The following is a 26,058-nucleotide window of genomic DNA, read 5'->3' on the forward strand; positions in this document are numbered from 1 at the left end:
TTATGACCTCTGGTCACGAAGTCCAAGGCGCTGTTTGATGAAGTTGGAGATTAGGAGCTGAGGCCGTTGCTGGTACTCCACCAGAACATCATGGGGCAAGTTGATCTGGTCACTTTCCAGTCTGTCCAGAAGTGTCACGCAGACCACAGCAGCTAGAAGAGCAAACATCATTACTGAATAAATGGGTTCATCTTTTGTATAGAAACATTAGCCAAATGTCCCAATATCCCTAGCACACGTATTTTGTGTTGTTTTCCCTGTCACATAGATGCAACTCAGGAATTCTCTAGCCTTCTATATGGCTCATATTTCTATGGACGCCCACCAAACACTCCATCTAAATAAGTTAATGGAAATAATTTTAGGCACTCTCTGTTCTCCTTTCCCCTACAATTGGCTAGAATAAGGGAGAGCTTTGTGTTCAGGTCAAGAACAAGGAGAGATCCTTGCCATTCAAGACACAAACTTCCAGCTTTCTATCCTATATTTCCAGTTAGATGAGGCTCTTCTTACTTGAGGATAAAACTGGAGAGATAGCCATTATTCCTAGATGACATTTGACTCCTTGGTGCAATGTTTTGTTTGCCTGCTGCAGCCCTTGCTGAAGAATAAAGTAAATATGAGAGATATGAACACCGACCTCAGGAAATACCACTAAAAGTGAGTACTGACCTTCACGAAATTTGAGAAGAAACATATTAAATGAGATGCTTAAGTATAAGAATCAACTCCATGAAGGAGCAAATCTATTAGCATTTAGTCTCTAAAGAACGGGAATAAAATCCTATGATAGATGCAAAAGTAGGGGAAAAAGAACAGACGTATTTTCCTAAAAAAACTGAAACTCTCATTTTTGCAAAGTCACCATGAGGGTAGTGCCTTTGGTTTGTTTCATCAAGAAGAACCAGAGAGAAAAATTGAGTCTCCTACAAATTCTTGACTGTCAGTTTTACACGAAATCTTTGATTTCAGGGCATGTGATCATATACAATGAAATCAGTCTCAGCAATTTGAACTGGTAGTGTAATAATCTCTATCTTCATCTGCAGCATTTTAAAAAGGATTTCAGGGTTCATGGGATTAGATGTGGCTACATTAACAAGCTTTGAGGACATGGAGATAAAGTTGGGCTGGAGTGTAATACTTATTTCTTTAACCTCTCCGTTATTTTAGACTTCTTTATAAGATCTGGATTTGGAAAGGAGAAATGAATTGTATTTATAATAGATGCTATCTTTTTGGTTTGGCTTAGTTCTTGCTATCTGCCAGGTGTTTATGATATCATTTAGTCTTTTCAGCTGTGCTGTGAGCCAGCTATTATTTTTATCCCCTTTTGGCAGGTGATGAAATGAGGGTTTAGGGAGGTCAAACAAATGGCCCAGTATGCACAGCTAGTAAATGGCCAACCAATTCCCAGCTTCCTAAATTTCTAAGAAGAGTTCTCTGCCCTCCATCTACCTGTCACCTGAGCTGGCACATGGTGAACCATTAGGCAGACCTGCCCTGACCCATCGGTCAAACTGACCCTCCTGTTCAGTGAAGTGAAAAGGAATGAAAATATTCAACTTGAGCTGAGCCAAATATTTCATCATCTAGGACCCTATTTATTCAAAGCTCACTTGGTTGTAAAGCAACTTGGCAGAACACGTAAACAAACAAATGGAAGGGCTAGAAACTTCCCCAGTTTTTCGAGTTAATGATCAGCGAGCCTGTGAAGCCTGGCAGAGGCTGGTGGTGGCAGGGAAATGTTGAAAGTTGTTCTCTAATCCTTCCCTTGGAAGAAGAATGAAAGGAAACCCACGCTCTGTACTTTTCACAGAGTGGGAGCTGACTAAACATCTTATCTGGAGATTTCAAGGTAATGCCAAAGATGGAAAAGAACAAGTCATAGCATTCTCAGGGGTGTTTTCTTGACCCCAGAGGTCCCATTAACAAGCAGCACATAATAATCTTGTCACCTAAAATTACCATTTCCATGGGCAATTAAAGGGGATTAATTGCCCCAAACAATTTGTCTATATTAAGCCTGACAACTTTGCTACCATAATCCTCAGATTGGGCAGGGAGGGTGGCTCCTGCAGAGGGACACTTAATGACCTAGCTGTCACCAAGGAGGTTGTCAGCTAACTGAGGTCAGGCTACAGTGTGTTGGGAACACACATCGGTACGAACGTGGAGCTCAAGGCCTCAGCTGCACCAGGAGCTCTCACGGATTCTCAGCTCTTTCGGATTGTTTGCAGTCCCTTTGAGAATCTGATGAAAGTTGTCATTGGAATCTCTTTTCACAAAAATACTCATATGCACGTGCACACAAAATATTTGTATGTAATTCCAGGGGGTCATGGCCCCTGAAACCCACCCATGAATCCTTAGGCATCCACAGCCCCTGCTTTAGTTCCAACTTTCTGATTCAGAATGGACTTCCAGGAAAGTTTCCCATGAACTTGTAGGCAAAGACAGCAAGGCCAGGCGCAGATTCCCCTGTGGGCAACTGAACCCAGATAGGCTAGACCTCAGAAAATGGCAAAGCAGCACAGGTTAGCCTGGGGGTTCCCAGCCTGGCTCTGTGCCAGCTCCTCTCCCGCTTCTCCTGGCCTTTTACATTCCCCTCTTCACTCCTCAAGCTCTGAGTTTACTAAACACGCACCATCTTTGCTCCCTGTATGCCTGGTATAGAAAGCATAGGACTCTCAACAACCCAGAGCCTTTGCACCGCCTCTGTCTTCCCTGAAACGTCGATCTCAGGCTGTGGGCTGTGAATCAACAACTAAGTGGAGAAAATTCATATTCCAAGGGGCTGATCAAAGCTAAGCAGCATAGAAACAATTTGTTCTCGATTGGTGTCTCTCAAAATGTGCACCACTGTCTGCCTCCATCAGAACCAGAGCTCGTTAGTAACGCAGAGTCCTTGACTCTATCCCTGATATGCAGTTAGGGGTGAGAGGTGAAAGAGGGCAGTGAATCTGTATTTTATTTCATTTATGTATTTATTTATTTATTTATCCTCACCCAAGGATATATTTATTGGTTTTAGAAAGAGAGGGAGAGAGAGAAAGAGAAAGAGAGAGAAACGTCCATCAGTTGCCTCCCATACACGACCCAACCAGGAATCAAACCCACAACCTAGGCATGTGCCCTGACCGGGAATCGAACCCACAGCCTTTGGTGTATGGGACAATGCTCCAACCAACTGAGCCTCCCAGCCTGGACATGAATCTGCTTTAAAAAAAAAAACACCTTCCCAGTTATCTGCACATTAATATTTGAAAATGATTGCTTTAAAGACATTAAACTCTATCCTGAATCAAATCAAGTTCAACAAATGTACAGACCTGAACCCTAGTACTTTAGGTTTCCAAAGATACGCAGAATTCGACAGAACCAAGATTTAGCATTAACTCTATCAAGAATTGTCCCTTAACTTTTATAAAAGTGTTATTGAATACACTGTCCATTATAATATAGTTGATAATTTCACTTATGTTTAACCTTTGGATAAAGTTTTTATGGTAAACCTCAAATGCTTCCTTTTATTAGATAATGAGTGCTGCGTAACTCAATGTGTTTCCATTTTCAACTTGGCCTCCAAGAAACTCAGAACCAAGTAGAAGTATTTAGATTTACTATTGTGTTCCCAGGTAGTCTCGTTGATATTGAGAAATCCCCAGCTACTCCCTTAAATACATGTTTTCTATTCTCTTTACCTTGCTTAAATTATGGTATACATTCATCTTTCATGGGAAGCTGCTGCTAATGCCTTTTTTTTAAAAAAAGGAGTACAAGTAATCCGTCAATAGATAAATATGTTGCTCTTTTACACCTTATGAGACGGTGGAGGGAGTGCGGGTGAGGAGGCGGGAGGTGTTACTTCTGGTCCACCTCTGGTTTCGATCTGGCGTGTTTCCTAAGACTGGTCACTTACACCCTCTAGGCCTCGTTTCACTCCCTGAGACAGAAGAAAGGTGGACCTCAGAGGCATCTCTCTCCCAATCCACACGCTCAGCCTGCGTGCCTCACATCATCTTGCTGGCATGAGGACTATGCTGTCATCTCCAGGACGTTCAGCTGGAACCTTGGGGGCTGAACCTCTGCTGGATGCTGGGCCAACCAGGGATGAGTCAGGATGGGCAGAGAAGGGAGCCCGGTGTGCTGGGTGGGGTTCCAGCGGGGGAACCCAGGATGCCTCCCTGGGCAGAGCAGGGGAGGGGTGGGTCACAGGTAATGCCAACCACCCAAAGGGCTGAGTCCGTGGCCCTAAATGTTTCTCTGATGGGTGATGTGTTGGTAAGGGGCAGGGAGGAGTGGAATAGAGGGTAGGAGAGTAGAATTAAAATTAATCAAATAAAACTATACATGCTGACCTTGATTAAAAATATGTAAAACCCAAGAAAGTAAGAAGAACCCATTTTGTTAAATCTTGTCTTTGTAAAAGTCATAAATGAATCACTAGCCACTTAGATCTGATTTCCCAGATATAATGACTGATTTTTTTGGCCAAGTCACCGCTATGCGTACTACTGAAGACCTTGTGTGTCCGTGGGAGGCTGCTGGGAACAGGCGGCAGAGTGCGGTGCCAAGGGCCTCGAGTCGGACAGAGCTGCATTCAGATTCCAGTCCAGCTTATTATTAACTGTGAGAACTTGTTAGAACCTCCCTGAGCCACAGTTTCTTTTCTTGTGAGGGTGAAGAGAGCTGCAACTGGTTGCCCTGCACCCTCGTATAATAATATTTCAAAGCCCCAATTTTTCTCCACTTTAGAGTTAAGAAATGTTCCAGCTCCAGACTGAATATAATCTTTAATCCTTGTTGTAATATCTTTTCTACTTCACCAGTGATCACCGTGCAGTTCCCAAAGCCCAGTATCCTTCATTGCTGGGACCAGCAGAAGAATATAAAATGGAATTAAAGTCAGAATTCTGCTCCTTTTCATTGAACTGTAATAAAGTAATGTTACGAAGATTGAATGTATCCTCCAAGTTACCAGTATCTGTCAAAAGAAATAACACTGAATTCTTCCTTTACCCTAAAGAAAAACCACTGTGAGTGCTGCAAACACCACTGACAAAGGGGATTTAAGCAGAACCTAATCTTAGATAAATATTAGGTTTTATATATTGCCATGCAAGCAAGCGTGTGTCAGAAGGCAGCATTGTCTTTTAAAAATGGATACAAATTGAACATACTTATCACAAGTTCACAGTGCAGAATGATTATCTTTCATCAGAATGTTAGGGGTTCAATTAAAATAGATTTTGCTCTAAGAGAGGAACGGATGCATTCATATTATAAATTCATAGGTGAATGCACTTATGCAGCATTGGACAGTGGGTTCCCAGTATTCTGAAGGCCTGGCCTTTCTATGTAGAATGCCACTATTTCCCTTCCCGAGTCTTTGTTAATGCAGTGATCCCCCTACTCCCTTTCAGGGTAATGAGATCAGGGTAACAACAGTGACTTATGGGTATCTGTGGCCCCATTTCTAGCAGTTTGTCCACCTATGAAACATCAAGAGCTTTAAGGGCTGCCGATAAAGCAGAAGTATCATATAAAACTTACAGAAAAAGGGAAGTTTGAATTTAAAGCTTTGTCTCTTCCTATTTGGACAGATAAGAGGCACTCCAAAATCCTTCAGACAATTCCAAGCCACTAATGAAGCTGGGGAATGAAGGGACCAGTTGCTATATTTGCTGTAGCCATTTTCCATGGTAAATAAGAGTTGAGGAGTCACTCTTTTTTGTTTGTTCATTCATTTAGCATATATTTACTGAATGCCCATGTGGCAGATATTATTCTAAGTGCTGGAGATGGAGCAAGAAAATGACAAACAACATTCCTGTTCTCATGGTGCTTATATTATAATGGAGGGAGATGCTAAATAAATACTTTCATGCATTAATATATATAAAGTAATAGGTAAGTTAATGCATAAAGAAACTAAAAATATGGTCTATAATGGCAAGTGCAATACAGACAAATGAAGTAGAATGAATGAGTGAGTGAGCAGAGTGAGTGAGTAGAATGAATGTGAGCAGGTTTAGTTCAGGTGGTCATTCAAGGCTTCTCTGACAAAGTGAGATCCATTACTAATCACGAAGATAAGAAGTGCTAATCCATGTGGACCCAAGACCTCCTTGTCACAGGTGGACGCAGAAAGGTCTATTTCTGCATTAGGCCAAACTCAGTGAGCGACTCCTCTGAGTTAGGACAATGGGTCTCTAGAAGGCCTTTGTTTAAATAAAAAGTTGTTATTTATAAGCCGAAACCATTAGCCGTCATCACTTCAGTATGAAGTCAGATTGGGTTCAGTCTTCGGGTAGCATTAAAGGGACAGAACGGCCGTTAGGAAAGGCTGCCTGGAGAGGCAGGGTCGATTGGGCCGCTACTAACAGCGGGAGTGGGATGCGAAAGGATGGAGAACAGGCCTGGGAGGCAGCTGCAGCTGGGCCCTGAGCTCGGTGCCACTTGAGAAATATTTCCCGTGTTGCTTACCATTGGAATATCCTCCCTAACTTTCTCTGTGTTAGAGCAGCTGCTTGTGAAGACTGCCTGAGCCCTTCGCCTAAGCCAGCTTTTCTAGCTCCCACAGAGCTTTTCCAAGCTTCACTGCTGTGGGGGAAGGATGTGATGAAGTGATGAAAGATGGGAACATGGTAGCATCATTGCATGGGGCTTTTGTCTGTGTTCTTGGGGTAGTGTACCAAGAATTCAGCTTTCAGATCAGTGGAGTCTTCCCCATGAAGAAATTCAGACAGAAATACTCCAAAGAACTACAGAATCGCAGAGATACAGATGCAACCTTTAGTGCGAATGTTGACAGCCCAGAGGGGTGTGCTCAGCGACAAGGCTGCAGCAGCAGCCTGCAAGAGAGCTATTGGCAGCCACAAAAAGAGAAAACAACAGCAGGTAGCAGGGACTACAGCAAGCTGGGCAGGAAAGAGTCCAGGAGGGTGCCTGCAGGTGGCAGAGAGAGCAAGATCACAAGGATTTGCAGCAAGGACAGAAGAGACCTCATAACAGAATAATTTCTCTGAGATGCTGATAACATCCTTAGAGAGAGAAAGACGTGGGTCCAGGGTTCACAAGCCTAGAACTCTCCTTTTTGCTGTTAGTCGGTGCCACTTAAGAAAAAATTGCTGGTCACCACCAAACTTATATCAGGATAGCATGTTTGTATGTAAGCATTTTATGTTTAACTAAACTGGTTATTAAATTCTGCTCTATTTGCGTATTAGGTGGAGCTGTGAGTCAAATGACCACTTGTTGTTTCTATAGTACAGAAATATGAGGAACAGAAATAGCTGGATCCAGGTGTTCCTGCAAGCTGTGTGCTAATTGGGCTGCTCTTAGGCAAAGTCAAGCTGCCCCCAGCTGGGTGTCCCACTCTCATTACCTTGTGCAGAGAAAATCGGGTGCTGTTGTTTCTTTAGAAAGAGGGTATTCATGATGACCTTCTAAACAAGGCAAGGATCCATCTGCATCCTTCACTCATATAGTACAAAGATTTGCTTGTACATGTACTCTGAGAGATGGAAGTAGTCAAGGGTGTCTGCCAATTTCAATGGCCACTCCTCCATAGCCTCCTTTGCTGGATCTCCCTCACCTCCCTTAACTTTTAACTTCTAACCAAGGACCTTTTCTCATCTGTTTCTACACTCATTCGCTTTGTCATCTCACCAGTTGCATGGCTTTAATTGCCAACTATATGTTATCAACTTACAATTTTACTTTCTGTCAAGTTGTGGCTACATAACCCAGTAGCTGATGGCCTTGGGCAACTTGCCTTTGACCTTTGAGGCTCGGTTTCCTCATCTGCCTAATGAGAATAATGTCCAGCCCACTCACAAGACTTTGTGAGATAATCCATATTATAAACAACTATAAGGCATGCATTCAACCCAAAGTAATCTATAGCTGGATTTCTTTTTCTTCTCTTATAGAGTGAAAGTAACTTTATAAAAGAAGAGACTTGGACCCTAGGCATTCATGAAGAACTTACCTTTTAGGCCACACAGTCTACACATGGCTGCAAATACTGTAGATTCCATCTCGATATTCCTGACTCCGGCTTTGTATGCTCTCTTCAAGTAATCGACCTTCTTTTCTCTGGAAAAGCTGCACAGTGCTCCATCTAGTCGACCCTGGCCTGAAAGAGAACGGAAAACAGTCAGTAACTTGATATCCTGCCACAGTGGCAGTGGCATCACCAAGGGGCTTTCTGTCCTCTGGAGCACTCCTCAGGTGACCCTAACTCCTGGGCCTGCACTCCAGGTAGGATAAACCTGCCATCTGAGTCTTCCTATCACTGGGCCAGGAGCAAGGCTGTGCCTGACGCCAGAGTCTCATATGCAGAGAGCAGTCTCCAGGGTGCTAAGCGTCCCAGCTCTGGGGCTGGTAATCACTGAGTGGCCACAGCAGCCAGCACTGTGCCCAAAGATAATGGAATTAGGAAATCATCATTTTGTAACCCATGCTAAAATCATTAGGTAAAAGACAGTTGGATTACAAAACATTCACACAGTGCCAAATTACCACCCCAGAGATTTCTTGCTACTTTCAAAGAGAAAATTTTGAACCAGAGGGTCACTGAGAGACCTGCCCTTTGAGGAAACTCTCAGGTTGCTGCTGTTAGTGGGGGATGGCCCAGGGCCAGGTGCTGGGGGAGAAGAGACGTCCAGCCTCAGTGATCAGGAAGACGGTTTGGGCAACGTAACTCTCCACCTGGCCCGTCGTATCAGTGGGACCAGTTTGTCTACCTTCTCTGTGCTCAGGCTGCCTGCCACACTTTGTGATCACTGTTTCCCTTCTAGGCTGCTCTCAGTGTTTATTTACCACTTAGTTTCACCTTTTTCAACTGGTGGGGCTAAAGTCTGATGGAAAAAAGTCAAATGGTCTAATTCCTCCCCCACCCTGCAGGCTCTGGGAACAGACTTCTCCAGGCCGCACTCCCAGGACGGCCTGGGCTGAAGCAGGGAGGCCAACAGCACTCTGTCACCATCATTATTTGCACAGTCCTCTTTTTGGCTTCCTTTCCTCTCTTTTGGCCTTTCAGGCTACTTCCACGCTGGCTGGCTGCTTCTCCTTGTTCCTTCCTCCTGAAGGCTGCCTCCCAGCACCTCTAACATAGTGTTACTTAAGCCAACTCAAACTCAGATGTCCTAGAAGCCAAGCAGGTAACGTCAGTGAGGTCTGCAGGGTCTGGGAAGGGAGCAGCCTCCCCTCACCTTCATTGAATGCAGCCCTGGATGTGGGCTGGGGCTTGGCAGGCTGCCATGCATTATTTCAAATTTTCAATGTTATATTATTTCAAGAAGCCAAAACTGATTTTCATGTGAAATTTCAAGAAATTTTAAACGTTGGCAAAATAATTCACACTTAAAAAATTCTGTGTAGGCCAAAGAAAATAGTGACTCCAACAGGCTGTCATTTGTAAGCTCTGGCTTATACCTATCCATGACACTTCCAACAAAGGGGACAGTGATCTATGACAGAGTTTCAATCTTATCAAAACCAGCATACCTCTTGTTTATAACACATATGTTATAAAATAAAATGTTACTAACCTGAAGTAACATTTATAGATACTATAGCCTATCTCGGTACTTAATTTAAAATTTTTAATATAATAGCTTAAGTTTGATCCACAGGAAAAAATAAAAAAAATAATTAAAAATGAAATAATATGTACTTTGATGAACATACTAAAACACAACCATGCTACAGTATTTCTAGAATGCCCTCCAAGAAATGGTACTGACCCTGGTTAGAGTCTTTCTTCTGGAAAGAATAGGCTCTGCCCTTGACACTTTTTCCTCCTGGCTTCTCACCCCTTATAGCAAAAGCTACTTGGCAGTCATCTTCAATTTGCCTTTCAACTTGATTTGGGAACACTTTAATTGTTGCAGAGAGAGAAAAAACCACTCTGATACTATCTAGCCTTTTGGAATTCCTCCCCTAAACATTTCTCCCCATTTCTGGGTTCCACTTTTTCCTGAGTACCAGGTCCCTTTTGAGGTATAAGTGGTCGTGTCTCAAAATGGCAAAACAGAATCAGCACATTCCCCTTCTCCCTGAGTCATCAATTGAAACTAAAGGCATAAACAGAGATAAGATGTTGCTAACATCATTCATTGCATTTTAGTATTCAATTTGTTCTTGGAGGTTTAAACCCACTCTCAGTATATATTCACTATAGATGTTTCTCTGCTGCTTATTATGTCCTTACGTTCCTGTGCTATAGGAAGTTCAAAAGGCTGTTTCAGTCTCTCTTTTAATTCCCAACTATAAAATTTCTAAAGTGAAGTTTTAAATATAATTTATGGGTTTGAATAACAAAGAGTTGCTTTCACAATTTACAGATTCTTCTCACCTTCATAAAAATCATAGGTACACATCGTATGTCCAATGAGTGTTGGGAAGTTGGGAATTTCTTTGCTGCAGTTGAATAGTTCCTCAGCCAGTTCCTTGTCAAGTTCGGTACTTCGGGTGACAATGTTGTCCAAGATTATCTGTTCAAATCTGGGCTTAAAGAAGGAGTCTACAGCCGTATCTGTTATTACAACGGACCCCGGTGCGACCCCTGTAATGTGGAAATAAATAAGTGGTTACTTTTGACACATAGTATGTAATCAATCCTGTCAATGTTAATTAATGCTGCTTGCTAATGATTCTCCCTCTTTCCATCCTTTAAATTATTTTTGTTCCAAATTCCATTAAGTAACAACATTCAGAACAGGCATTTACATTTGCTGTCTTTCCAAATTCACATTTACAGCATGATGGGGTTTAGATTTCAAGACAAACATGACTCTTGGACATGCAAATTAGTATCGGCCTTCGGGCTCAAATTTGAATAAATTAGGTCAGGAATAAACTAAATGAGCCTGCCAGCAAGTTGCTTTCATAAAGTGATGTGACTACTTGATATTTAATCTTCTGTGCATCTCCTTGATTACAGTAATTTCTTTGCATCTCTATCCTTCTTTCCTTCGGATTCTCATCACATCATCCCTCCTCCCCTCTCTGATCTCATGTAAATTAGGCCTCCTGGCTGACCTTCCAGGGCTACAAAGTCTGGCTTGCTCTTGGGACTTAGTAACTCCAGTCACAGGGACTTGAAAAACCATTTTCTGCCAACTGTTCTCCCTGCCTGGAATGCTCTCTTGTTCTCCTCACACCTTTCCAGCAGACTAACATCAACTCATTCTTCAGGTGTCAGCTAAAGTCACTTCCTTCAAAAGGTCTGAATCCATGGAGGGGGAAGATAATAAAAAAACAGACAAGTGACATTAAATTCCCCAGGCCCAGGTTTTGACCTAGTTTTTGACCCATTCTGATTTCTGTTTAGAGCCAAAAGAAGGGAATATATAATGGCAGTGCCCTAGACTCCTGCTCTAACATTCATCTCACTTTTACTCATTTGTCTGCCTAGTGCCCTGATTAAAACATAAGCTCTACTAAGGCAAAAGCATTATTCACTGTTTTCTCCCCAGGTCTAGCATCATGCCTATTACACTGTAGATACTTAATAAAAATTTGTTGACTGAGCAAATGCTTTCATAGAGATGCCATAGGGTAGACATCTGCAAACTACAACCCGTGGGCCAAATTCAGACTATCTTTGTAAGTAAAGTTTTATTGGATCACAGCCACATTCATTCATTACATATTGTCTATGGTTGCTTCCATACTACAATGGCAGAGTTGAGAAGTTGCAATGGAAACCATATGGCCTATGAAGCCTTAAATGTTTATTATCTGGCCCTTTGCAGAGCACAGCCTTATCCTTCTGGGTTTCTCTAAGTTCCAGTATTGATCAACATGGCATTATTTTAGGAGATCCATCTAGGGACCCAACGTGGGCTCTGATGAATGACCTTTGGTGGGTCAGATTCTTTTTAAATAAGTCAAACAGCCCAGCTGGGTGTGGCTCAGTGGTTGAGCATCAACCTAGGATCCAGGAGATCATGGTTTGATTCCCCTTTCAGGGCACTTGCCCAGGTTGTGGGCTTGATCCCCAGTTGGGGGAGTGCAAGAGGCAGCCGATCAATGACTCTCTCAACATTGATGTTCCTATCTCTCTCTCCCTCTCCCTTTCTCTGAAATCAATAAAGATATATAAAATAAATAAATAAGTCAAACAAGTGGCTCCTTCAATTATTCTCAATGTCCCAAGAACAGGAAAATGATTGGAAAGGAAGTTAAAAATGTAGGCATCAAAATTATGCCTCCCTAATATTTAGATGCAGTAGAGCATTTATAGCCTAGTTAAAGTCTTTCAAAGGCCAAAAGAAGGGCATCCAGAAGGATGCCTGATCTAGCTAGCAATGATGTTAACATTCTCCTCTTTCTGGATGGACATCCACAGATGTCCTTTTTTAAAAATCCCATCAGTGAGAGCCTCAGGTGGACTTCATTCCTGTGCCACAGCTGTGGAAAGGGACTAATCTTTTTAAACATGTCTGTTTGTGGTGAAGCATGGACCAGCCACGTGTAGCTCTGTGATATTGGACAAGTCACTTCTCTAGTTTTTTGTCTGAGGATTTCTGAAGGTTCCTTATTGCTCCAAAAATGTGTAGTTTTAAAACAGAAGTCTCAACCCTTTTTATAATTCCCATTCAGTCCTGTCACTCTGTCAACCAAACGTTCCCAGTTACAATGCTCTGTCTGTACTTGCATTGGTGACGGAGTAAAGTCACCCCTCATACGATCTGCTCCTGAAGAAAATGTTGAAAAAGAAAGTTTCTCTATAACTTGACCTCAGCTCAGTATTAGAGCACAATCAAGGCCCCTGACAAGCTACCCAACCAGCCAGGAAGCAGAGAGAAGGGCAGCTCTGGGGAAACCTGAAGAAGCATCAGCCAGCCCTTCCCTAAAGGCCCAGCTTGGCTGCTCTGGTGTGTTGAGGAAAACTACCACCAAGAATAGAGATGTAGTCACCAGCATGAGCTAAAAGCAATGTTTTCCTATAAGCTATGAAGTCTGCTTACTCAGCTGACAAGGCAATTAGTAGTGATTTTTTTTTAACTTGGAAACAGTTATTTCTGTTATTTATAAAAATTCTATGCCTCAAAATTTACTGTAACCCTCAAAACTTACTCTTATCTTCAAAGCGTATTTCCTAGCATTTCTTCTACTCTTCCCCTTAAGGACACCCAAGTCCACTTCAGGTTTCCATGGATGAAAGAAATGGAAGATAAAGAGGAAATATTCCTTTAAATTTCTTTAAACGTCCTCAAGCCTAGCCTCCTGACACTTCTTAGCCCATCTGGTTTTCTTCTGGGCTCTGAGTATGTCGCTGTATGTTGACAGCTACTTTGCCTGGAACAATCACTGGGATCTAATAGTGGAAATCAAGCATCTCACCTATTCCCCCTGATGTACCGATTCTGATCATGGTAACATCACAGCACTGGGCATGGTGCAGTAATTTGATGAGTTCGTGAAGCATAATAGAAATGGAGGGGATCCCCATGCCGTGCTGTTGAAAGGAAAGAGAAAGTCATTATACATCTCGCAAGCTGATATACACACAGGACACATTTTTGCTCTTCATTACAAGCTAAGAGCCCTCAGATAAATTTACATAATCATTATGACTTTGCCAAAGCTGAGGGAAACATAAGTCAGCTCTAACTGACGCCTACAAAACACGCTGATAGATGTGCCCATCTGTGAGGATCAGAGAGAGAGGCGTCTCCCCGCCAGTTACAGTGAGCTCAGCCCTCATCACCAGGAGCAGAAGGAAGGTGGCGATGGCATGGTGTGCTGGTGTGTCAGGGCAGCGCCATCGTTCATCTCCCCACTGGGCTCTTTACAGCGAGTCTTTGAAATAGAGTCTATTTTCAAGATTGGCTTGATTTCGAGGAAATATAGACTTGGCTGCCATGTCTTTATTGCCACCATAATAAATGAAATTGTAAATCCACATCATTGCCTCGCATGGCCTTGCTCATTTGCTGCTGATTCTGTGTGAACATACAAGAGTAAACACAAGGGTTACACCCACATGCAATAATTTAGAGCCAACAGCGAATGCGCAGGTGAGGGCAAGTTGCTATGGATCCCAATCCCGGTTATCCTCAGCATTTGGAACGGTAGAGTCAATGTCACCAGAAAAGGGGGCAACATAGGTTAGAGGATTTAGCAACTCCTGGTGGTTATAATATGTTCTAATAAGTCTCCAGAAAGATCCACATTGTGAAATTTGTAGAAGTTGGAGCTGAGTTCAGAATCAGAGGCTATTTCATTCCTGACATAACATCTGAGAGTCACATGTATTCTTTGGTTCTACTTTGGGCACAAAGAGTTTGTGTGCAGAAAAGCACCAGGGCCATCTTGGCGGATAGGTGATGTCTCCACTAATTCTCTCATCAGCAAATCAGGGAAACCACTACAGCCAGGACCGAGGTGTTCTCACCTGAGTTCCCTCCCTCTCACCATCAAGAATATTAAACTATGAACATTTTGAACCTCTGGGGTTCCCAATTTTGGTTTCCACTGAATAGGTCCTGACTTTCAAATGCATTGTAAGTCTTCTGGAGACATGAGTCAAACCTGAATTAATTTGTATATCTAAGATGAACAAGTCTGGGCTTTGGCACTGACTATGCCACTAATGAGAAAACTCTCTAAATCTCATTTGCTCAACTGTAAATGAAGACAATGAACCATTATTTGATCTAGTAAGTTCTTTCTAAATCAGATATTTGATAGGTTTATAATTATCACTTACTATGTGACATGGTAATAAAATGACAAATGGGCTTCTGTGTTTCTGCTAAAGTCTCTCTGTCCTCTGTCACACACACACACACACACACACACACACACACACACACACACACACACACACACCCTCAGCTACTGGAGAAAAAGAATATTTAAAGAAGAGGCCCAAATTGGAAATCTTGTGTCTGCCTAGTGAGGCCCATTTCTAACTGGCTGACCTCTGGGCATGATCCGTACTTCAGCTCTTTTTCCCTGACAGAACAGCAAGATCCATTGACAGAACAGCAAGATCCATTTACTGCTGTTTTTATATCTTACTCTTAAGTATGACTATTTGTTTACAATAATTTCACATTTTTATAAACCTTACTTTTGTGTCCTTACCATTCATTGTGCAGGAAAAAAAATGACAGTTGTAGTCTACATGTCAAACAAAAGTTAGTAAGACAAGCCAGGCTGGGCGTAGCTCAGCGGTTGAGCATTGACCTAGGATCCAGGAGATGGCGGTTTGATTCCCATGCCCGGGTTAGGGGCTCGATCCCCAGCAGGGGGTGTGCAGGAGGCAGCCGATCAATGACAACTCTTTCATTATTGATGTTTCTATCTCTCTCTCTCCCTCTCCTTTCCTCTCTCTGAAATCAATAAAAATATATACGTATATATTTTTTAAAGTTTAAAATTTGCCTAGTCCAAACAATAAGACAAAATTTGCCTACTACAAACAATATTCAGTTTCCTTCCAATGTAGATATTCTATAGTTGTTGAATGAGTAAATGAATGGATTCTCTCATTTGAGCCCAAAGCAAGTTTCAGGCATTCTTGACCCAGAGGGGAAATCAACTTAGCTGCCCCATTGGTGCTGCCTAATTTTCTCTTCTTTACTTCAGGCTTCCAGCCACGATCACCCATCCTTCCCTTACCAGGTACTTAGAGTGATCAGTGATTGGTGGCTCTCCTCTGTGCAGGAGTCACATATAATTCAGCTACTTAGAATTGTCACACTCTGCAGAGGACTCTTCCTTGTTCCCCAGCCTGCCTGGTTCTGCCCTTTATGAGGACTACGGTGTCCAGATATGTGACAGACTAGCGCTATTGTTTCAGGATACAGCCTTGTGGCAGAGAGAGACTTAGAAGGACAAGCTCGGTGCACACACATACCCACTTCCCTCTGTGTCTGCTACCCTGAGTCCAAGAGGGAAACGGTGTATGTGTTCCTTAATATTGCAAATTATCCCACTTTCATTTTGTCTTAGGACACTGCATATGTCCACAGCTGTTAACATAGTCTAAGTACAAGAGAGCAACTCACAAAAGCTCTGCAGAAACACATTATCAGCTTTCCAGTGAGCTTATTACAGTGTCAAACGGCAGCCTTTGGCAATCCTGAAAATTGGCCCCTGTGTACTTAAAGCTCAGCATTCCCAAAGCTGGGAAAGGGATAGAGGAGAGAAAATTACTGGTGGCTTAATCAGTTACAAACTAAAGAAAGAAAGTGTGCTTTGAGAGTTTCCCCCCCTAATTTGAATAGCTAAGTGGTAACTAATAAACTAAAGTGACACTGAATGCTATGTTCCCCTGGGACTTTTTCCAGCAAAGAATGTCACACCTGGAGACTTAATTTAATTATGTGAGAAGGCAGAGCAGGAGGAGGGGAAAAGCTCCTGTATTCAGGAGTTCCCACTTTTCCTGCAAGCTTGTGATGCTCCCAGAAGTGCAGTCATTGAGTACTTACGCTGATGGAGAGCACGGGACCAATTTTGTACATGCAATATCTGTCTGTCCCGGCACAGATGTCCTTTATTTCTTCTCCGCTTTCCTCCAGTCTGAGCTCCTTATGTATGAACAGTGCAAACGCTTTCATCCTGTTGGGGCTCCCACCAACGCAGACAAACTGTTAATAAAAAAGAAACAATCACCTTAATGACTGGGATCAGAACCAAGGGTCAGCTTTCAACTGTAATGTTTTTACTTTTCGGTAATTTACTTAAGAGCATGTGTAGATGTGGGTTATGCTCATGAGTTAACTAATTTGCATCATTAACCTGTAAATAAGGCAACAAAGTTTTATGTACTTAATTAGCAAAGAAAAAGATCATCACGAAATCAAAGTAAGTGTTGCTCTTGTTCCAGTCGGCGTTTCCTGGTGCTTTGGTTTACAGTGAACATCAGCCAGCTCTGAAGGTGATGTCAGCAGCCTGTTGCTGGGCGTTAGCAGGCTATATGCTTAGTGTGAAAATAGCGAGCACATGGAATGCAAGTAGCATGAGAACCAAGGGAGAGCTATGAGGTTTAGTTATGTTTCTTCATTCCACATCCCCAATCATAAGTTTTTATTGTAAAATGTGCTATGTTAACTTAACCCTTTAAGAAAATAATCACATCAAACCCTTCCCAACTTCTCATTCAGAAGAAATTCACATGGAGCAAGCCCCACTGTGGACTGGACATCTCACTATGGTATTTCATCGATTTCAATAATTCGATTTTGTTTTTATTGTATTCACATTTTCACATCTTTGAATTTATAATAGGAAGCACAGCCCACAGAAAGGCACTAGGTGCAAAGCCATTAGGGGATCTAAGCTAAGTGGTGAGGCACAGAGTCTGAAGGAGTTCAATCGGAGATAAAGCAACACTGAGGTTAAGGGTGCCCTTTGAGATAAACCTGGCTTTGCACTCCAACCCCATAGCTGATTACGTAACTTGCTTAGTGTTACCCATGTAATCTCTTGGTGCCTTAGATTGTCATCGCCAAAGTAGAAAAACAGTATAATCTGTATGGTTTTTGTAAGGAGAAGACGGCATTGACTCTGACAGGGGACATTGCACAAAGCCAGGCACCTTCTGAGCACTCAACAAAAGGTTACTACTGTGTCATATCATATAGCGATTTCCTGGCCCTGCTTTTGAGCTCGCTTATTGTTTCTGTATTGCAGAATTTAGGACGAATAAATAAAGCTGGTTCAAATCCAGTAAGGAAAAGGCAGTTGGTGGCGCCTGACTGATGTGGCCAGCACGAGGCCGAGGATCAGAAGGATTGCTGGCGAGTCCCGCCCAGGGAGAAGGGAGATCTGTGTAAGGAAATAGCCAGCTGAGGTTGGAGAGTAGACACCCCCATTTACAAGTGATTTACTATGACTGTTGGGTGGTCTGATTACATGATGCATTCTGTTTCCATTTAGCAATAATTCCAGTTTCAGTTATGACATGTAATTATCCTTTTATCCTGCTCCTCTGCTTCTCTTCTACCCTCATTTTTGTCTTTTCTGTGGTTTCTGATGAGTTTCCCTGCTGCGGCTTAAAGTTGGTAATGAACTGCAATGGAAGTTAGCCATACAGGCTGGGTAGCAAAGAGAGTAAGACCACGGTCTGAAGTGAGTTTTTAAAATTACTATTAATTACTTATAAAAAATTTTTTCCTCTTTTGGCATGGACAATTAAGACTTAGCTCAAGATCTAAGTACAAGGAGGGTTTTGGGGTTTTTTTCTTCAAAATACAGTAGTTTGAAAATAACCTCATTGTGTGGTGCCAGTGAATGTAAATTACAACTATTCAGATTGACCATAAAACCAAAACAGATGTTAGAATAGTTTAGAGTATGAATTCTTCTGTGAACTCTGGATATTGCTGTAATCAACAGGAATTTCTGAATGTTTCTAGTGACATAAAGATGATAAGGATAGACAGAAGCATTTTCATTCTTGAAGCCTTACTCTTAAATCAGACTTACTAAATATCACCTCTAGACACAATTTAAGTCTGGCTGCCTTAATGAGAAGTAAAATATGGCCAAGGACCACCAACCAACACTGGTCTTAAGTGACACTTACTGTGATTTATGTCCCAAACAAAATGATCATTTGTCCTGGTTTATTAAAGAAGATAAAAGTGCATTGCAAAGGAGTCTGAAGCATTACAAAAATGTGGTAAGGATTTTGCTGTAGACTGACAGAATTAACTCACTTTCAAACATGCCTACTGTCTAAAGACTTACCTTTGCCATTTGTATCAACCTGGTCCTATTGCAGTTTATGTACATTGTATGTTTACAAAGGAGTTTAAACACTTTTAAAATGCATATTACAGAGTGTTATAAGGTAATGCTTTTTTATGTTACTTGAAATTTCTAGGGAGAGATTGGAGGATATGTTAGTAATTTTATAAAAGGCATATTTGGATATTGAGTTTGAGTAGAAAAGTTCTAATGCTCCTCCACTATATTTTTTAATTGCTTGATTCATTCCAGTCAGTATGATGAAGTCTGATTAGCTGTTCACCAAAGCCATTTCTCCTTCTTTCTAGGCACACAACTAAACTCAACTTCCTAGCCTCCTTTCCAATTAGATAAGGCCATGTGCCTTAGTTCCAGCCACTAGAATGCGAGCAGAAGTGATGGGCTCCACTTCTAGTCCTAACCCATAGAAATCTCCCATTGGTGATCCTGCAGATTATCTTCTCCTGTCTGCTGGATGGGTGCTGACACTCAGGAAAACTTTGCAAGTCACTCCTCAAAAGTGACAGAACACCAAGATGGAAGGAGCCTGGATCCCTGAATCACCAATTGGAGGAAAGCCACCCATCAACTGGGAACACCCATTTTGTATTCAATGCAAATAAGAAATAAATTTACATTGTGCTAAACCACTGATATTTTGCATTACCAGCTAGCAAAAATTTTAAAAATATAGTAAGAAAAAAGGAATAATTGTCAAAATCTGTAAGGTTTAAATTTTACACATCTAGAGTTTCCTTTCCTTGGAAGATAATACTATTAATAACGATGGTCACCTCTGTGAAGACAAAACTGAGTTTCCAGGTACTAATGGATTATACCCTCTCTCTCTGCCTAGGATTGCTGCCCTGGGATTTAAGGAATCAAGAAATTGAACCTAGAGTGTTCTCATTCAAAGATGGGACTGTGGCTTAAAAAGGGCAAGTTTCTGAGAAAACATCTGTAAATATAAATCAGACTTTACCTGCTGCTTCCAAAAGAATCCTGGTATAGGTTAAAAAGTCAGTTCTGATTACTTGGAACTACATTACTTATTTCACAATCTACACACACACACTTTTACCTGTTATCCATCAAAATGGCCCAATCAATAGAGTTGCTCTCTGGTAGGACAAAACAGGTTCTAAACCAGAGCATTCTCTTATTCAAAAAAGAATCTACTAAAGGGGTTCACACCAGGTGGATAGTGAATTTATAAGGTTGGATAGTGGTTCTGACAGAGTATAAGAATAAGTGCTGATGAAGATCTAGTTAAGTGGAGGGGTAAAGGCTTGATTCCTGGGAGTGTAACAAAGTTGAGGCAATTCTGCATGTGTGTGTGTGTATGAGAGATATGTATGAGTCCCATTATCTTAATGTCTAAAACAAAACTTTCCATTCCAATGATTTCCCAGAAACTAACACTAAGAGTACCAAAATGTAGTGTTGTTGTTTTTTCAAATAGAGAAGTGTCATTACCTTTTTCATCAGAGAAACCCTAAGGGTTAATCCCAGCTCTTTCACTTACTAGCTATGTTATGCGTATTACAGGTATAGCTAGCTAGATGATAGTTATCTATATAGATATATGTACAGATATATAGATGTACAGCTATAACATATATTTATAATGATACATTTATAGCATATGTACATACATATATGCTACAACACTACATATATATTTGAGCTTCAGTTTCCTCATCTGTACAATGGGGATAATAACTACTACCTTAGTTGCTATGGGGTTTGAATGATATGCCACACACATATGCCTAATGCAGAGTCTTATGCATTGAAAGCACACTAAGTGGTAGAGGGAGGCAGATACCTAGATATGTAGACAGTAGAAAACTTAATGTCTCAAAAACATATCTTGAGTCTTTCTAGTTTATTAATTAGATGGGTAGCTTAGTTTATTAATTATGATGAGTCTTTTCATTAATTGGAATTATCCCCAAATAATGGTCTTGGGAACATCACTGAGGCATGAACCTCAAACCTAATATTTGAATTCAGATAAAGTCTGGTCAATGAGTGTCAAAGATAGCTCTTGTCAATGACTCTTGGAGCATAAACATAAGAAACATCAGTAGGGAGAGAGGTTACATGGAGAAGATGAAGTTAATATGGAGAGAAGCTTCTGGAAGGCAAGGAGCAGCAGACTGGAGAAGAGCAGAGAAAGGTAGGGGCGGGGCGGGCCAAATCAGCCCACACCTCACCAGAGGTACCCTAGGAGAGACGGGAGGGGAGGAAGAAATTTAGCTCCCACTGTTAACAAATATCATTGGTTTATTTCTTCTCTTTATCCCTCCCTTTCTTATTTCCTTCCTTCTATGCTCCCTTCCTTCCTTCCTTCCTTCCTTCCTTCCTTCCTTCCTTCCTTCCTTCCTTCCTTCCTTCCTTCCTTCCTTCCTTCCCTCCCTTCTCCTCCTTCTCTTCCTCCTTCTATGTCTTCTTCTCCCTCTAGCCTCTTTCTCTTCCTCCCTCATTTCTTCAGTGCCCCCTCCCAGTTAATGGACTATTCTCAGTCACCGTGACTCAATCTACCAAGGGCAGTGGGTAAGGACCTTGGAAAATCATGGTCCAAGTCATGGCTCTGCCACTGTGTGTTGTACCTTGTTAACCTCCTTTGACTTCTCTGAACTCAATTTCCTTGTGTTATAGAGGAAATAAATAAATATCTGCTAACCCTGCCTAAAAGGGCTAATGCAAAGATTAAGTGAGACAATGGATGTGAAAGCTTTTTTGTTTGTTTGTTCTTGTAATTGCAAAATAAGTGAATAAAAGTTAGATGAAACTGTACAATTCTCTCCTGGTGAATAGGTAGAGGCTTTTTGGAAATTCTTTAAGAAGTTTATTCCCTTTGACCATTTCTCTGAATCATCCTAAGCAAATAGACTTAAATGTGAAAGGTCGTCAGGTCCAAAAATACCCATTTCAGTGGTATTTATGATAGAAAATACTTATACATAAAGGTCAAAAGTAGACTATATAATGTATGGCACAGCCACTTAACATCCATAAACAATATGTTTCAAAGAAAATGTCATAATATTGGGGAAATGTTAATGACATAAATGTAAGTGAAAATTCAGGATGCAAAGTTATATAATTCCAACTATTTTAAAATTTACTAAAAAGGATTGGAAGAAAAGAAAATAGGGTGATATCTATGTTTAGATGGTAGGAGTTTTTTTAAGGTGTATTTAAAAAAATTATTGTGTTTTTTTTTTACATTTTCCTAATTTTAAATAATGAACATGAGCTGCATATATATATATTATGAGTTTTCTCATAATATTTCATATGAAATAATAAAATCTTAATAATATGAAATATTGAATAATGGTTATTTTCAAGATAGAATTATTAATTTTGTTGAGTTATGCTATCATTTAATAAAATGTGAATTAGTGAAGTTCAACTATCCATGTAGATTTTAAACAGTGAACCGAATCATAATGAATTCTCAGCACCCAGCAGTATTGCCAATAAAATTGTATTTATCTCTAAGAACTAGAGCAGGCAAATAATCATGTATGTATTAGATTTAGTTTGGGAACTTTGATGTCTCATTGGGGTGGAAATGATTGTTCAAGATATACACATTCTAAATTGTTTCAGAGAATGAACATGCCTTGTGTTCCAGTGGGACCTCTGACATTGCGATAGCTAAATGGGTAAAGTTTATATTGGAAAAATAAGAAGAAATATCAGCAACAGAAACATGATTGTTTTTCTTAAAGTTAGAAATACTTTTACCTTTACATCCCCAAACATTGCTGGTAGATTGTGTGTTTTTGTTCCTAAATCCAAGTGATAGAGAATGTCTTCATCCATAGAGTCCAGGTAAGGATTTTTAACATGAACAAAACTTTTTCTAGGGAAAATAAGGTAAAAAATACTTGAAGAAATTTAGAGTGAAAGTACACAAAAGAGCAAAGATATCAGTCTATGCCTATGATAACTGCTAGACCAAATATTGGACACAAATCTTCATTTCGGATAAATGATTTGTTAGGAAGCAAATATTATTATGATATTATAGTTAAAACAAGAATACCAATAATAATAATAATAATAGCTAATATTTTCTGTGCACATAGACATAGCCTTAAACATGAAAATTGCACACTGCCATAAAAACTATGTAGAGTAGACACATTACCTCATTTAATCCCATAACCATTCTATTAGGTAAGCAGTACTAACTAATCCAATTTACAAACAAAAGAGCCAAGGCTTACAGAAACTTGAGCAAAATTTTACAACCAGTAGATTACAAAACAGCCTTTTCTATCCAGTTCTGCCTGGCCCTCACGGTCATTTTCTTTCTTTGCATGGGAGTCTGTGTAACAGCACCTACTGGGATCTATAGTTAGATTGCCTGGGCTCCACTACCAGCTCAACCATATATATACTAACTGTGCAAGCTTGAGTAACTTATTTTATCTTTGTTTTTTGAAAGTTTCCTCATCTGTAAAGTGGGTATAGTGAAAATAGTAACTGCTTTGCAAGATTGGCCTGAGGCCTATCTGAGCCTGACTGGGCTACTACCTTTCCTCTCTCTCAGTAAAATAATGCAAGACAGTGAGCTGACTGCTGCTGTAGGAATAACCTTAATTCAGCCTAATTCATATTTATGAAGCACATCAACTATACAGTCTTTGGTATTACAGTAGTGATTAATACTACTTTAATTATTAGCAGTAAATTATCTACCCCACCCCACGGTGGGTCAAGCCATGTTGGCCAATAACTATCTGACTTCTTTGCTCTATGCTCTTCCATTTCTCAGTAAATGCCTCTAAACATTTTAACAAAACTCTTGTGTTTTTCTATATTTCCAGTGATCTTCAGCCATTAAAAAATCATTTAAAAACACTGGTGGCCAGACCCCAGACCCTAATGAATTTAGACTCTGAAAGTATTTTTTAAATTTCCCTAGATGATGTGATGTGCAACTAAAATTGAGAATCTCTCTTTAAGTCTTTGTTCCTGAAACATCCTTCCCCTTTTCTCCATTGTTCACATATCAGAATCCTACCCATTCTTCAATGTCAAATTCAAATATCAGCTCCTCCAGGAAGGCTTTTCCAAACATCTTTCCTCCCCAGTCAGTATGAATCGCCCCCACCCCCCTACTGTCCTCCTAAAGCATTTAATTCACATTAAGGCTGATAGATAGCATTTCATGTGTTAATTTTCTATCTCCCCAGAAAAATTGTGAATTTCTTCATGCAAGCTGTCTCATGTATCTTTTTTTAATCCCCAAGTCTTAACAAATTTTATTTGTTAAATTAAATTTAACTGTTCGGGAAGTGGAACAAAATACTATTAATTTTCTGCTCAAAAACATTTAGGGTAACAAATTCTTAATTAGTTAGTGGATCATGGCTGTTTTCAAAAATAAAACATTCCATGAGGTTAGAACACTTTACAACTTCAGAACAATCCTCCAAGCCCCAAAGCGAAAGGACACCTCCTTTCTTTGCCTGGTGAGAGGCAAAAGGACATTCACCAGTAACCCCTTGATAGAGAAAGTGTGGTCAATAAGCCAGCAGCATTGCCATGGAGGCTTTTTAGAAATGCAAAATCTCAGGCCCCACACAGGACCTACAGAGTCAAAATCTGCCTCTTAACTAACTCCTATGTGATTTCTGTGCACATTCAAGTTTTTTGAGAAACACTGCCACCCACATTCTCTTCCTACTTCTCTTACACTCTCTGTTTGACTGCCCAAACTGCTTTTCCTCTCTGAAGATTCTCCTTTGGATTCCTGGCTGACTATAAATCCTTACTCCAGAAAAGAGTGTCATTCATCTACTTCAGGGATTCCAAACTCTAACTCCATATCAGAATCACCTGGGGTACTTTAAACAGCACTGGTACCTGAGCCCCACTCCTAGAAATTCTGATTCAAATCTCAAGCCATTAACTATATTCTCTTGTATTAATTAAAATACTCCTATTAATTAATTAGGACCTATTCTTAGTTTTCCCTTGATGGTCTGTTTCAATAGCTAATGATCCCTTGGTCAGAAAATTGGAGAGGTGGCATGTCTGTAGAAGATTTGTATCCCTTTGGGCTAATCAAAAGCACTTCTAAGATGCTCACTCTATTACTTACCAAAGGAAAGACTAGTTTGGGGTATTTTGCCAACTTCAACCCAGTATGAATCTGGCAATTGCAATACTTCAATCTTTCCAAAGTATGTAATTTTTACTAAATAGCCTGTGTACGCTGCTTTTCTCCTCAACCTTGTTTTGCCTTTTTCTTCCTTTTTCTAAAACATGGGCCAAAGGTGGTGTTGAGAATACAGTCTTTTAGCAAACCATGACACAGCATGGTCAGTATTAAGTACTGGCAACCAAAGAAAAGCTCTGGCTGAGAAGCCTTTCAATTTTACCATCACCTTCATCTTCATAATTTTTCCTTTCCTCTTTCCTTGGCTTCCCTGAACAAGTGAACGTGGTAGGAGGCTACCTCTGTTTGGGATGGGTAAATGGAACATTTTCTGAAACCCTGACATGATGGGGGCCCTAAGCGAGGCATTTGATACAACTCAGCGAATCAGGGGAACCTCGCAAAAATTCCTTAAGCCTCCTGAAGATTAATGCTCTATTATGTTCTGTGAACCTGGGGCAAGAATTGGAGCTAAATTTTCAGAGTTTTGGCAGATTTATGTCTACCCCTGAGATGAATAACATACATGGTATTTTAGAAGTGAATTCTATGTAAAGTCTATCACAAAGCGGATGAAATCACTTCATAATATGCTGCAACACAGTTAAATCTCCCTTAGGCACTGGAAGGCCCCTTTAATCATTTTTCAGATTATTTCAGCCCATGGTCCTGGAATTAAAAGCTGAACTCCAGACGGAACTTTGAATTTGTTCACTCATGCAGGTTGGTTAATCTTTTACAGATTGGTTTTTGGTTTTGTTTTTTTGCTTCACTTTGTTTAAAAATTGAGATATAATTGGCATATTGCCTCACTTTCTTAGATGAGCTAAATTCTTCCAAGAACCAAGGAATGAAAATGCCATTGGTAAGAAAATTTGCACTGTGTTCACTTTGTTTTGTATTATGAGCTGTGTTCCAACTATAACATCTCTAAACTTAAGATATTTAAGTAAAGGTAGAGGTCTATCTTCTGAACATTGAGTATAAAATCTAAAGAACATCCATCTGATCAAAACAAATAAAAAATGAAAATTACTTACCCAACATAAGTATTCCGGTCAGATCTCATAGCTTTATTGGAAGCAGGCAAAATCGAAGCCATACTTTGTACTATATGGATAGTCACTCTTAAGTTGATGTCAGAAAAT

General features: G+C 40.5%; 1 protein-coding gene across 1 annotated transcript; it reads right to left on the reverse strand.

The window, feature by feature from the left end:
* Nucleotides 1–26,030, reverse strand: UPP2 (uridine phosphorylase 2). The gene is made up of 7 exons (XM_016223257.2): nucleotides 25,951–26,030; nucleotides 22,486–22,603; nucleotides 16,461–16,619; nucleotides 13,363–13,477; nucleotides 10,367–10,576; nucleotides 7,997–8,143; nucleotides 1–152 (listed from the first exon to the last, which is right to left on the reverse strand). Exons 1-7 carry the CDS (start codon nucleotides 26,010–26,012, stop codon nucleotides 1–3), a joined length of 963 nt encoding a protein of 320 aa, XP_016078743.1. The 5' UTR covers nucleotides 26,013–26,030.
* Between the last annotated feature and the right edge of the window lie 28 nt (nucleotides 26,031–26,058).

This window comes from Miniopterus natalensis, chromosome 8 (assembly GCF_054644295.1).
Source record: "Miniopterus natalensis isolate mMinNat1 chromosome 8, mMinNat1.hap1, whole genome shotgun sequence".
Taxonomy (NCBI): Eukaryota; Metazoa; Chordata; class Mammalia; order Chiroptera; family Miniopteridae; genus Miniopterus; species Miniopterus natalensis.

Coding starts and splice junctions, on each gene's coding strand:
- UPP2 (XM_016223257.2), bottom strand. CDS start 26,012: ATGGCTTCGATTTTGCCTGCTTCCAATAAAGCTATGAGATCTGACCGG. Junction 13,478..16,460: donor GTCCCGTGCTCTCCATCAGC/GTAAGTACTCAA, acceptor TCCTTTCAACAG/CACGGCATGGGGATCCCCTC. Junction 153..7,996: donor TAGACTGTGTGGCCTAAAAG/GTAAGTTCTTCA, acceptor TTGCTCTTCTAG/CTGCTGTGGTCTGCGTGACA.